The sequence below is a fragment of the Cydia amplana genome, chromosome 1, assembly GCF_948474715.1.
Source record: "Cydia amplana chromosome 1, ilCydAmpl1.1, whole genome shotgun sequence".
Classification (NCBI taxonomy): domain Eukaryota; kingdom Metazoa; phylum Arthropoda; class Insecta; order Lepidoptera; family Tortricidae; genus Cydia; species Cydia amplana.
The window spans coordinates 1886784-1901836 of record NC_086069.1 but is presented as its reverse complement, the minus strand read 5'-3'; the positions used below and the strand labels follow the sequence as shown (position 1 = coordinate 1901836).

Genomic DNA, 15053 nt, shown 5'->3' with positions numbered 1-15053 from the left:
ACAGAGAGCCTAGCGGGTCGCTGACAGTGAATGTGGTAAGGAATTTAATGGTAAATATTCGGATTTGTAACTATAACTCGATCTACGACTAATCAATGGGACATTGCATAAGGTGTAAATCAAGTAACAAAACTTAATTTATTTTGCTACAAAATGTACCACTTAATTCAGACGGTTGGCCAGAAATTACTTTACTAAAGCTACTTGTTAAAGATTTTGCTTTATGCGTCTGATTCATATTATGGTCTGTCTGTAAACACCCAACATATGAGTTAAATGGTAGGTCTGTTACAATTTTGGTGCCTGACACCAACATTCCATTTGCACTTAACACGCATTATCACGCTTTAGATTTCTTTATACCTCACATAATTCGACTTTAGGTCACCATGACGTAGTGTAAATAAAAAATGAATTAAAAAAAAATCCTCACCTTTGTAGGCGTCGGGGGGTCAGGCTGCGTCGCTCTCGGCGCGTACGGCGCCGGCAGCCCGCGCAGATCTGCGCGTGCGCATTCAGCGTGTACGCCGGAGCGCAAAAAGCGAGGGTACGAGTCGAACTTCATCACGTTGAAGATCTGCTTCTGGGCCTGTTGGACAAATAATTAAGTTCGTTTTTCAATAACAACACTACCGAGCGAAAAGCGGGCATAAAAAACTACAATGCCTATCGAATGTCAAATAATAATTCATTTATTAATGTAGGTAAAACAATTACAAAGTTACATATATTAATCTGTCCCGAAGCTGCAAGGCGGGCGCCATTGTGGAACACAGAGCCAATGAGGCTAAAATATTGTTGCCACTTTATCATTACGACGGAATCAAATCAAGTGTCGGCATTATGAAGAAAGATCTCCATACTTTTAAGATAATTCATGGACACCGGACTTTTTGTTTGCGAATGAAGTTTATTTATTTACTTTTTTATTTGGTTTAATTATTTGTTTGGTTTATTTATTTGGTTAATTCTGACGTTTCTGGTAGACATTTATGATTGAGCTCGGAACGGTTCACATTCATATTAAAGAAGCTAGGTAGGTAACTCCAAGGATATCTTACACACCTGTTGAAACAAGTCTTGTGGCGCTGGTGTCTGGTGCATCCTTAATTCAGTAGCTCTCCTCGCAGCGGCGTCCACGTTGACTGGTTCAGGGGCCTTTTCCCCGAGATGTCGCGACCAGATCTCTTGGGCGAGCGCCGCGCGCCCGGACTCAGGGGCCGCGGCGTATTGCTCGCAGGACCACCAGAACCTGGGTAACAATGACAATTCAGTATTAACGTAGGATGCATATCCTATGTTCTAAGGACATCCCTTTAACCACCAAAAACGGGCGGCTAATAGCTCAATATGAACCTTCGTGCATTCCGACAAGGTTTACGATGACGCGCACACGATAGGCGTGACGTTCAAAGGGTTAAAGCAAAGAAAATCAAATAGAGATTGTGATCAAGTTTACAGGAAAAGCCGATTGTACAAAAATACCTGTCAACATAAAATTTGCTATGAAAAGTTTGACAGTTCTCTGTGGGATGGATGACAGTTGGCGATGCAAGGATTTTCTTTTCAGATTTAGTTCGTCAATTTGCCAGAATGCTACACAAGCTAGATCCAAAACTTTACTGGTTACTCTATTTACTCACTGCAAACTCTTTAGACAAGAAATGCGCGAATGCTGCAGCACTTGAGGTCTGCCCAGTAATTGTTCAAGATCTAAAGGGAAGGCCCATTATTAAAGTCTCACCTAATGTTCTCAGCTGCAAATTTCTTGGAGAGGAAGTGCGCGAATGCCGCAGCACCTGCTGGGTGCGCCAGTAATTGTTCAAGATCTATAGACCAGCCCTTCCCATTACTAAAGTCTCACCTAATGTTCTCAGCTGCAAATTCCTTGGAGAGGAAGTGCGCGAATACCGCAACACCTGCTGGGTGCGCCAGTAATTATTCAAGATCTATAGACCAGCCCTTCCCATTACTAAAGTCTCACCTAATGTTCTCAGCTGCAAATTCCTTGGAGAGGAAGTGCGCGAATACCGCAGCACCTGCTGGGTGCGCCAGTAATTGTTCAAGATCTATAGACCAGCCCTTCCCATTACTAAAGTCTCACCTAATGTTCTCAGCTGCAAATTCCTTGGAGAGGAAGTGCGCGAATGCCGCAACACCTGCTGGGTGCGCCAGTAATTATTCAAGATCTATAGACCAGCCCTTCCCATTATTAAAGTCTCACCTAATGTTCTCAGCTGCAAATTCCTTGGAGAGGAAGTGCGCGAATGCCGCAGCACCTGCTGGATCTGCCAGCAATTGTTCAAGACCTAAAGACCAGCGCGCCACGCCGCCCGCACCAGGCACCGCTGGTGCGGCACCCTCGCTGATTTGCTGTAAAAAATCATGAGAGTATTAATGGAAATAAATCTAGAATACGTTTTTTGCTCATCGGGCGGCATCGTCCCTAAACCTATGCATTTTATGAATATGTATTTTTAAAATTGAGTATAAATCAAATAAAATCTGAACGCACCTTGAATGATTATGGCACTGAACAGGTAATGGACAATTCTCATTGTCCGGCGGAGCAGTCGGGCAGTTAAACGCAAAAGGTGACAACTCCGAACAACTGACGGGCTGATCCGGCGGACTGACCCTTTAGAGCAGGGATGTTGCGGATGCAGATTTTTTGACATCCGGGGATGCGGATGCGGATGCGGATGTCAAGATTACGTACTTAAAAAACGTGAAATATTAAATTTTTAGTACTTTTTATTTAAAAAAAAACGAAACGTTTAGTATTTGTGCAAGAATATAAGTGCGTTATATTTAATAAACAGTAACTTGGCCGACTTTTCTGGATCTAGACTATTCTAGACGATGTCGTTATAGGTAATGACGAAATTACCTAGCACTTACGCCGCCGCTAAAACTCCTGTACCGACTTGTTCGACATCCGCATCCGCATAAGCTCCGCATCGATTTTATGCGGATGCGGATGCGGATGTCGAAAATAATGCGGAAGTTCCGCGGTTGCGGATGCGGATGTTCGCAACATCCCTGCTTTAGAGCAGTCGTGAGCCGAGCGCGAAACAATAGAGAAGAGGTTATAAATAAATTGGGTATGGCGACCTACCTTATTATACATGGCGCGCGGGTCGTGATGGTGGCGATAGGAACTGCCGGCGCCGCTGCCCGTCGTCCAGCGCCGGAACGGTGACGTCTGCTCGCTCTGTTGACAAAACAACACTTTTAATAATCATAAATATTTGCATGAAACCACATCATCAAAACAAACAAAGAAATAAACACGGTCATTAGATAGGTAAACCGCAATCTTTTTAACAGGCCACACGATTGAATTTAAAGCTCTCGCGATTCGATTGTATTGCGGCGGCTATAGGTTCGAGTGACTCTTGAGAATAAGAATCTCCAATGGTTACGGAATAAATTCATAAACTTATTACTCGACTAAATTATTATAGTACCTAATACATAAACGTATGTACTAATGACTGACTGATTGACTTTGACTTTAATAGAGCCAGATGTAGGATATACTCCTATTTTTATAGCTTTTTATACTATATACCAACGATAAAAAAATACACAAGCAACAATGCTGCTAATTATAATATACTTTATATTATATTGTTCTCTTATCACAACGATGGTATTGTAAAGAAAGGGAAATCCAAATGAGTCAACTCAAATATGTTTAGTACTTACGGTTATTAGACCGTGGGAGCCAACAGCCGTGATTTTAATATTTATAAGGTGTTTTCGATTTCGTTTTACGTCTTAACCTTTATTTATGTGTGTGGTGTGGTAGCTAAAAATCGTGGGTTCAAACCTCGGCTGAGCTGTATTAGAGCAGAAAAAATCGTACTAAATAAAATGTGAAAATATGACTGAATTTCGGTCAGGATTATTATCATGTACCTACAGTTAGGCCCGAGATACACTTGTAAGTTTTGCTTACGTAAGTAGGAACAAACCAAAAGAATTACCTACCACGAAAAATTAAACAAGAGAAAATGCAGTTTACGCAGATAGAGAGGCACCCAGGTGATCTCACAAGTGTCAATCATTCGTTAAATATATGTGACGTAATCTATGAAAAGGGACCTTATTGTCGATGGCGCTTACGCTCCGATATGCATACAATGCCGCGCGACGCTGTGCGGCGTAAGCGCCATCGACAATAAGCTAGGTCCCTTTTCATAGATAATGCCCCATATTAACTATCGTGTGAAACTGCGATTTAAGAGGACACTGAGAATTAAGGAAGTACATTAAAATGTAACTTACATTATGTAAGAAAGAAGTATGTATGTAAGTAAGTTGCTAAGCGGGCCAGGTGTTCAAAATGATCTTGACGCAACTTTATTGTTAAGAGAATAAGAGCGTGTCAAGGTAATTTGGAATACCTTGCCCGCTTAGCAACTTCTGCTGCTGACCGTACATGTCATTTAAACAATAAAAAAATCTATATGGGTTGACACTGTATGTAGATATAACAACGGTTTGCCGGAACAGATACGAAATACAATTTATAAAAACTGTATGAGTCATCGACGTCCTACGGGAACTTGTAAATAACTTCTGAATTGCTCAGAGGAAGGAAATGACGCTCTGACGATATTCATATCAAATGGTGCATATTATATAAATATTTGACTAGCATTTAATAATCGGAAATGCGGACAAGTATAAGTACAACACTATTATCAATTTTAAATCTAATTATAAATGTACAATTAAAACCACGACCACCACCAGAAACCAGACTGTCCCATAATACTCCACTGTGAGGGACTACATTCCCTACAAGTGTGATACAGTGGTAGCAAATATTGAGATATGTGTCAATTCTAATGTGTATATGTTGTGTTTATGTGTAATTCTTGTATGTTTATTGTTGTATATAGCTATGTGTGTAAATCACATGAAATAAATAATTTTGAATTTGAATTTTGAATTTGATTGAAAATCTAATTAGTACCTCGTCTAACGAGTCCTCGGTGTCGTACCACACAACCATTTTCACTATACACAACCAACATCGATTCAAATGGTCCATATGAATATTTAACCGAATAAAAACTATTATATCACTTTCCCATCACTAACTAAATGAATGATTTGAAAATAAAAAAAAATATGAACCATAAACAATGACTCTTTCTTTAATACGTAAAACGATAATGCTGTCAGTTTGCTACAGAGGAAACATTTAATATGATTTTTAATTAAATGTGCTTCGCGCTCGGTGCTTCGTTCCATACTGAGCGTTTAGACGTCAGTCATTATAGTCATCGCCGAGGGACAATACTAAATTATAATAACAATACGCATTGCTAACGAAACAGTAGAGTTTCCGGCGAAGGGCGATTGTTGAGGTCTAAACGATTATGATAATGTTTTATTATAAAAATTCTACGGTGACCATAGTCACCTCTTGTTTTTTTTAACAACAACTGCTTAGTTTATACTCGCCTATCGCGGTTTTAGAGTTAGACCAAGAAAAGTCTGCAGCAATTTTGATGGCCCACGCAGTGCAAGTGTTATTTACACGTCATAAATTCATAGAAGTTTGACGTTTAAAATGACACTTGCACTGCGTGGGCTATCAAAATAGCTGCAGACTTTTCTCGGTCTGACTCTATAATTGTAAGTATATAATGTATAATACATAAACAAAACAGACAGCATGCATCAATCATATGGACTCATTTTTACAGACAGAAGTGCATGTTCAAGGCATCAATCACTATAACAACCGATTGGCAGAAATTGTATAAATATTTATCGCCTTGAAGTACAGATAAGATATTATAAGATAAACTTTGTTTAATCTATATTATCGTTGGTCATTTTTAAGGTCAAGATAAAGTGAAGAAAAGTAAGGAAAAGTACCGCATTTATGGTTAAAGACATTTATATTATGAATACACTTTTGTAAATTTAAAATAAAATAAACCGCTACCGCTTGTGGCACAGGCGCCGAAGTGGCATACCTCAAACAATCGCGGTTGGCGATCGTCCAGTCTGAGTCTGTCATCGGGGTCATGCAACTCGGAAACGGGGACTAAGTCGGTCAACAGGTAATATTAGCGTTTCAGGAATGGAATATAATGTAAACAAGTTTATGAAAGCGTTCATATTTGTCTTTATTTGTTTTTTCTGTAAGTTTAATAAAAATAAAAACGGTTGGTTTAATGTCTAAGGCCCATTTGCACCATCCCACTAACCCGGGGTTAAGCGGTTAAACCATTAAATTAGTGTCAAATTGTACTGGTAACCATGGTAACTCCATGATTAACCGGTTAACCCCGGGTTAGTGGAATGGTGCAAGCGGTTACGGGCCTAAGAATCACTATACATAGTAGGTGTAACGTTAAGAAGTAAATTATGACAGTTATGAATTGACCCTTATATTTACGAAGCTGACCTACCGTTTAACTGATAGCCTTAGTGACATATATATAAGGGTCAATTCATAACTGTCCAAATTTACTTCTTAACTTAACCCGACTATAGAATTTAGAGCTCCTCGCCAATAAAAAATTAAATATACCCTATTATATATACAAATCGCACAATGTGTCAACTTTTTAGTTAGATGATTGAAGTAACTAAATCTTTGTTGCAATGAACGGACAAACGAACAACGCCAAAACGTGTAAAAAAAAATCACCGCTGTAATATAAAAGTAATAATCCGCAGATAACGTCACCGAAAGTTGTATCTGAAACATACATTGTTAGATAATGTTTATAAACAATTCATTTACATTGTTTATTTTCACACACAAATGAATCATTCCTTGAATTGAATAATGAGCGCAGATAAGAGCCAATAACATGTGTTAATAGGCTAATTTGCCAATCATTGGCTGATAGGGCTTGATTGAATGATTTACAGACCCATTCACTGAGCGCCTTACTACCAGGGCTTTAAATACCGTTAAAAAGTTGGTATCGTTACCACAAGGTGACAGATTTAACGTTAAGTTGTAACTAACGTTAGACCAGGTACCGTTAGTTATACTACTCTTTACCGGTAACAAAATGGTAACGTTAGCAGCTGTCAATTTGAGCTAACGTTAAGTCAAAGGTATCGATACACCATTGTTAACGTTAGTAGGTAACGTTAACAGCTGCTTATTTACCGTTTGATTAACTGATAGGTGCCATCATCGTTGACAATCGAGCGAATGTTCATTCACTCTCAATTTTGTAAGTTTTCCATGACTGAGAATATCCCACACTGAGAGAAAAGTTTACTATTGTGGTTAATTTAATAGTATTTGTTTCGATCATGTTTAATTTATCTGCCCGAGGAACTGCTATATTCGCAGAATAGCAGCATGATTTTGGAAACAAACAGCAAATAATGTTCTACACAATTAATGGACACTTCTAGTTTTTTGGCAGTACATAACTGTACAAGTTATTGAAGACTACATACTTATTTTTCTCGCAATAATTAAATCAATTTCCAGCATAAAAAGTCAATGAAGTATGCTGTATTTCCAGGCTTCCACAGAGGCCAAGTCAAACTTTGTTTAAGATGTCAAAAAGATATCATTTTGTTATCATTCGCCCAACCGTCTCGCTCGCACCAATACATATTTCATCTAGTACGAGTGAAATGCACGCGCGAATGATATAAAATGACATCTTTTATAACAAAGTTCGAATTAGCATCAAGGTATATTAGGAAAATATACCTTATGACTTATGGCATTGCGTTAAGGTTTAATAATTCAATGCATAAAGTGTCTGTGTTTATGTGAAAAATGATAGGTGTCAATTTTTATATCTATTCACAAAACGTTTAGAATACAGGATGCACAGTCAGATATAAATAGACCCTTGAAGTCTTACAACTATCTATGATACTGGATCTCAAGCTTATTTGGTTAGTAAGTATCGTCCACCAAGTTATACTTCGAATAGCCACCCGGACAAATTCCAAAGCTAATTTCGAATTTTAAAATTTGACAATTCACGAGAAGAGTAACGTAACGTCAAAGGATATGTTTGTCCCTTTTCAACGATCCTGTCATCCGATGCTTGAGTAGAGAAACTAAAAGAAGCAAATGTCAGCAATTCGTAACGCTTAGTTTTTGTTAGCGATAGCGCATCGCCACATGAGAACTAGTATGAGCCTGGCCCTCGATTACGTATAATTGCAAGGAAACTTGGGATCAAGTTATCTTAGTCAATTTAGAGCAGTTGGAAATCAACTCATTGTGAAATTTTTGAACGTTTTCAAATAATTTGTTGGATTAAGTAGTAAAAGTGTTACAGTATGTTATATATTTGTGATCTACTCACAAGGCCCTTTCATTTGGTACCCCACATGGTATGTTTAAAAGAAAAATGTTAAAAACTTTGCATCACAGTAACTACCCTCACCACTTTCGCGCTTGTCATCTCATATATTTGTGTTCAGGATATTATACTGAATGCACTGATACCAAATATACTCATATCCGAGACGACATGAGCGTAAATTTTTCTAGAAGACTTTTCGAGAAAAGGCCAGGCTACAATATCTTTACAGCTTGATTGATACTGAGTGTATTAACACCATGTTCACCCATATCCAAGACGATATGAACGAAAAGTAACCTGAAGCCACCCTACCAACATTTTCGTAACAATGAGAGATTACACTGATTTAAACTTTCACGATTTTTACACATTATTAAATTATACAACGATACGGGATTAAGTCCCGTTGTATAATTTAATAATGAGAGATTATTTCTTGGAAATAATGTTGTAATATAAACTCCTTGTAGAGCACCTACCTGCGAAGAGATCGTGCTGTCAAAGTTGTTAATGATTTAATATAATATTGTTAGTTAACTAAAGTTTTATTAATGCATCATTTCATCTTATACACCGCGGGATTTAATAACCCGAAAGATTTAAACCACGTATTTTTGACGACAGTACGAGTAAATAATGTTATATCAACATGGGTCCAATTATATATTTTAATTAAACTACTATTTCAGTACAAATTAAATCATATTAATTTACCGCTTCTTTGTGAACAAACCTTTATTCAGAGAGTGAGCGAGTTTAATTAATCTCAAGTAGAGAAACAGAGAGCGAGCATGACATTTCACGAATCACTCCGATGACTCGTATGATGATGCACGGCGAATGCAGTGACATGTGTTCCATGACAAAAAGTGTCAAGTTATGTCTAGGATCATGTTTACGTTGAAATTATTTCAATTGATTGGCACCTCAAAATACCACAAATTGTATCAAAACTTTATTAATTACTACAACAGTAGGTACAGTGCAGTTATTATTGTTGAAACTTTGCGATAAAATCTTTTCCTTTGAGTGAGATAACCAAAGCCATTAACCATGATTATATCCGAAAGAAATCATGTCTCTTATTGTTTTAACTCATACTACAGCTGGAAAGGGATGATTACTTTGTTAAAATCAATGAATGACCTTTTGTTAAAATATCGATCATGCTTATCAGTACGTATTTTAAATTCTCGATGTGTTGATTTATACTGAGTAAAGTAAAATAAACAACTATGTTAAACAATTACGCTTTTTTATTAATTGAATGAATTAGGTTTTCACACCTGAGGATGCCGAAGACCGGGCAAAGTGGAGAAGGCTGAGCAGGAAAGCGGACCCTGGCGCTAGACCGGGAAAACGCTAGGTTGAAGAAGAAGAATGAATTAGGTTTTCGAAGTGTGTACCACCGTTATCAGCACAAAGATTTAATTTTAAACGGATTTCATTATTTAGGTTTACAAAAGTGTTCTTTATTTCTTCGGAAGCCGTTCGAATTTTTATTAATAATTCTTCTCCAGACTTCACTGGTGTTGAGTATTCCTTCCTTATCTTTCAGAGTTCCCCATAGAAAAAAAACCAATGGCGTTAAGTCAGGTGACCGGGCGGGCCAGGTTGGGACGTTGCTTCCACGGCCAATCCACCTCTCAGGGTATTGTTCGTCTAGCCAATTTACGAACTGGGAACGAGGCTGAAGTGGGTCCGTCGTGCCGGAAGCACATAGTTCTTCGGGTTTCCAAATCCGTACACAAAGTGAATATCCGCTAAATGAGCCGGAGGATAATGCGGCATGGCGAATTTTATTTATTACAGTCAATCAAATTTAAAGATTTTATCTTGCGCATATCTTGACATCAATTTCGTCATTTTCGTCAAACTATCAGCCAGTTATCGTGAAGGTAAATAGTTTGCACTCTCGTGATTGAGAACAGAACAAAATTTCGTTAGAAGTTCGAATTTGGCTAATAACCATGCAGTTAGTGCGTCTGCGTGTAAAATTAGTTGGTGGCTACGTCACGCATAAGGGTGTGTTAGAATTGAGATTTTTTTAACTTGTGATTTGTTTTAAATAATTAATATCTCTTAAATTAAGGGTTTTTGGACTATGTGTTATATAACTTTATATACTCTAATTAGGATCTAAAATCGTTGGTTTAAATATTTCGGGTAATAACCCCCGCGGTGTATATAACCCTATTACCCTTTGAATGACCTTTTTCACGTTTTCTACAGCAATGCAGTCGACTGCAGCAATTTTGAAGCGCGACATTGCTACCGACTGCATTACTGTGGTAAATGTCAAAATCGAAGTTCCTGTCTGGATTTTAGCGTCCATTAAAAATAAATAATCAAAGGAGGTCATCGATCAAATGGCCCGGAGGACAAGCCATCGTTAACTGGTAGAGAATGCCTTATGGCATTAAGTCCGCCTCTTGTACTATAAGGTTTTTCTTTTGTGCAATAAAGATTAACCACTTTATTCATAAACTTTACGGGCCTGATTTAGTTCAATTATGTTTATCCCTTACTTACAAATACATAAGTTAAAGTGACAGATAAGGACAAACGATTATTACTATTATTAGCTAATTGAAGTTTGTAGCGCGTTTATGAATAAGGGGTTAAAGAAATAAAATAAATACAGATGATGACAGTAATTATATACGCATTTTATTACGGAAAAAGATTTAATATTGGGTGTAAATGAAACGGGAATTGTAAGTATAAAATAAAATGATATTATATTATTCATTTCCGTAAGTCAAACCATCATCTTTATTAGCATTGACATAACGCTCAACTTCGCACAAACCGTATGGTTTTTCACTAAGGAGTGATATAAAACTTTATGGTGGGTAGACAAGTCTGTATACTTGTTTGGAACTAACTGCCACAGTCTGTCATAGCCATGTCATAGCCTCATAGCCTCATAGGCCTCATAGCTGACATATGTGACATATAGAAGATACCGCAATGTATGCATGCATTGCGCGTTTTATAGGAGCTTGGCCTGAGGTGTGTTAAGTAAGCGCGCAACGCATACCGATGAAACTGGGTAAGATAGTCATGGGAGAATTAACGGTCGACCGGATCGCGAACTCTCGGCTGTTGAAGCGGAACGATCGTCTGCCGCGAACATTGAAGTGAGACGGAGATATGGAAGTCGATAAAACGTTCTCTACAGTGAATCAGTACCCGCCATTTAGGGTAATTTAAATAGCTTGGATGATTTAATAATGGTTTTATTCCATACAATATGTATTACATATACGTGGGAGATTTTTTGTTGTTACACTAACATGAGAAAGAGATTTGAGAAAGTGAAAAACAAACCCACTGACCATTTTCTCGAAGCAACGGAAACATTTTCAAAACAAAAATGGTTAATAGTAATTAAATGGATTAATTTACGTGAGATTTTTTTGTAGGATATAGTAAATATACAGAGCTTAATTAACATGTAATTTTTATGTACACATTAGTTGTTATTTTTATGAAAAAAAAATATTTTTAATAAAGAAAATGGTTTTGGTGTCAAGCTGGGAGAAAATATAAATACATAATGAGTATATATTTGAGAACTGCATATTAAAAAATCTCGAGTGTCGGATTCATGTTTTGATATATTTTTTGTATTTTAATAATAGTTTGGATTTATTAAAAGAATGTGACATATTTTGTGGAGATTTCTTTTTAAATATAGTATTTGCAACATAGGTTATCACATCTCAAAAAATCTCTGGTGTGAGAATTCATGTAGAGCTCTCATACATTATGAACTGTGCTGACCAGACTATTTTACAAGCAAGCAGTAACATCAATAATAAATAGGTGTCTCATTTAATATAATCCGACTAAATTACATTTCAGCAACACCTCCATATTTCACAAAAAAAATCAAGACATTATCCAACCTATATAATCTTGACGTATATTATATCAAAGACGCCTGTACCTAATATAAACCGACCAAGTAACGAATTAGCTATACCATCATATTTAACAAACTAATTTATGACGTTTTGCAACCTTCTTATTTTGGCAAATATATTCCGACACAGCCGGGTGGTATTTTATCTGTCCAATCTCGGTCCATTGTGTATTTGCGTCTCACATTTTGCTTAATGAGAGAGTGAGACGCAATGCATATTGGACAAAGATCTTAAACAAGTAGAATACCACCTCTTTCATTTGATAAACATAAAGAATAATGACAAAAGACTATGAACTCTAACTACTAGAATTAAAGTTGAGTTTTACTAACGTACATAATTATCTTTAATGTATTTTGACTGATTCTATTTCAATTTGACAGAAGCCCTGCCGTATTTATGGTCAATAAGGTCTACTGGCCTTAAAATTGTGTATGAAATTACAAGCAAATATCAGCTTAAAGAATGATAGTGTTAACGTTAGTTTGGTAACGTTAGTTTATAATGTGAATTGGGTAACGTTAACAAGCCCTGCAATAAAAAGTAAAATTACCGGTAAAATTAACGTTAACTAGCTAACGTTATAATAATGTTAAGTTATCAAGTATCGTTACCATTTACTACCGGTAATAAGGTATTTTTATGATTTTAACGTTAAGTAACGTTACTTTATAATGTGAATTGGTAACGTTAACAAGCCCTGCTTACTACAGCTATTCACGACGGATGGAGTTAATCACAGGACCATTTTAAACAGCATAGAGTCTGTGCGGAAAGAGTCGTGGTATTTATTGGGCCCCATACATTCCACGACTCTTCTCTTTCCGCACAGACTCTAGTAACATACATTTGAAATGTTGTGTTACTATGCTGTAAAAGTGTAGGTACCAAAATTATTTTTAAGAGTAATATGTATTATTTAAATACCTACTAGTATTATAAATTCAAAAGTAACTCAGTCTGATACCTCTTCAAGTTAAAAACCGATTTAAATGAAATTTGGACTTGTATGGAGACAGATCAGAAATATCATTTGATATTTACCAGTCGCTTTTCGGTGAAGGAAAACATCGTGAGGAAACCGGACTAATCCCAATACGGGCCTAGTTTACCCTCTGGGTTGGAAGGTCAGATGGCAGTCGCTTTCGTAAAACTAGTGCCCACGCCAATTACTGGGATTAGTTGCCAAGCGGACCCCAGGCTCCCATGAGCCGTGGCAAAATGCCGGGACAACGTGAGGAAGATGATGATTCAAATATTACTCAGAAAACTATACATTTCTAACCAGTAAGTACCTACTGTCTTCATGAATATGACCATTACTCCGGATACAAAGAATATGAACATGACGTCCGTTATCCTACAGCTTTCGCAAACACGCGTGTAATCTGCATTAATATAACTATATTACATATGTATACATCCTGAACGTTACTATATATGCACAGTAATATACTTCCTTGCATATGTCAGTCTCATTAAATTTTTTCTTTTTTATACTGCCTGTATATAATACAAAAGAAACAATAGTTAATTGTCTATTGTCGTTTTACTGCTACTGACGAAAAAAGTGTTGTGATCCCAAAACGGTCTCTACTAGCTAAGGCAGGTTAGGCAGGTAGTTCTGAATTTTCAAGAGGGTTATAGGCATCTCTAAATAAATAGTATTATATTTGCCGTTTGATAGAATGGAGTCATTTAAAAAAAAAATGAATACGTTAGTACTACTGAAAATAAATTTCAAGGTGTTAAATTCCCAATCCGCATTGAGCTGGCCTGAAAACTATCTATAATCCAAACTCACATATACAATAGTTATTTACGATACAAGTGCGGAAAAGAGGAAATTCGAAACAAGTGGCGATAAATTAAAACATCGACAAGAGTTGCGAATTACCTATTCGCACGTGTATCGTACAACGTTTTACAGTACATATGCCACTGTAAACTTTCGACATACGCACGGAAAGTGCTATTTCCCGCACTAATTTGGGAAAGTAGCACCATATGTACCGTGAAGAAAATTTGAAAGACCGTCAGTAACAAAACAAGGGCTTTCAAAAAAAGTAAATAAAATAACTTACAATAAAAGTCAACGAAAGCTTCGCCATAAACTTCTCAAACTTAACCGACGGCATTTTAATGAAAGCCACAACACTCAAAATCTGTTCGATTACAAATCAATTTAACGTTCCAAAAACACTATAAACATCGAAAGTTGAAACCGACAAAGACGTTTACGAAGATATAATTATACACAACCGCGAATAGTAGGCGTCTGGGCGCGTGCGTTCCGCGTCAAGTCTCCGATGGTACTGGGCGTATCTCACCACGCAGTTCGGTTATAGGTACTTTATACATCTTAATTACATACGTTATCATTAACACCGTATCTGGCATCTGTTATCGCCACGAGCGGGCAGCGTGGACTTTGTTATTCGATGTTTGATATGATTACCAAGCCAATCCGAAGCCAAAGGTGACGTTTTTGGTTGAAGAAACTTTTGACACTAACGGATCAGTATCATATCGGAAACAGATCGAACAACTAAAACTCGAATTGGCCAATTAGTTTGTAGAGTCTGTGCGGTAAGAGAAGAGTCGTATGTCGTTTGGACCCCATACATTTCACGACTTTTCTCTTTCCGCACAGACTCTATGTAGATCTGTGGTATGAAAATAAAAAATGATGGGTGTAGTTGTACTAGTTGTTTGAGTAGGTGTGTCTGGAGCTGGGATCATGATAGTGATTTTATCTCATTAAATTACAACTGGAGATTAGAGATATTTTTAG

General features: G+C 37.1%; 1 protein-coding gene across 1 annotated transcript in view; it reads right to left on the bottom strand.

The window, feature by feature from the left end:
* The window catches only part of LOC134654840 (regulator of G-protein signaling loco), a 136371-nt gene that overhangs the window by 9190 nt on the left and 112128 nt on the right, over nucleotides 1–15053 (bottom strand). Inside the window, exons 5-8 of the mRNA XM_063510311.1 lie at nucleotides 3119–3214; nucleotides 2225–2373; nucleotides 1066–1252; nucleotides 434–589 (exon numbers count right to left, since the gene is read on the bottom strand). Coding sequence (XP_063366381.1) covers nucleotides 434–589; nucleotides 1066–1252; nucleotides 2225–2373; nucleotides 3119–3214 — 588 coding nt within the window. The remainder of the gene's footprint in view (nucleotides 1–433; nucleotides 590–1065; nucleotides 1253–2224; nucleotides 2374–3118; nucleotides 3215–15053) is intronic.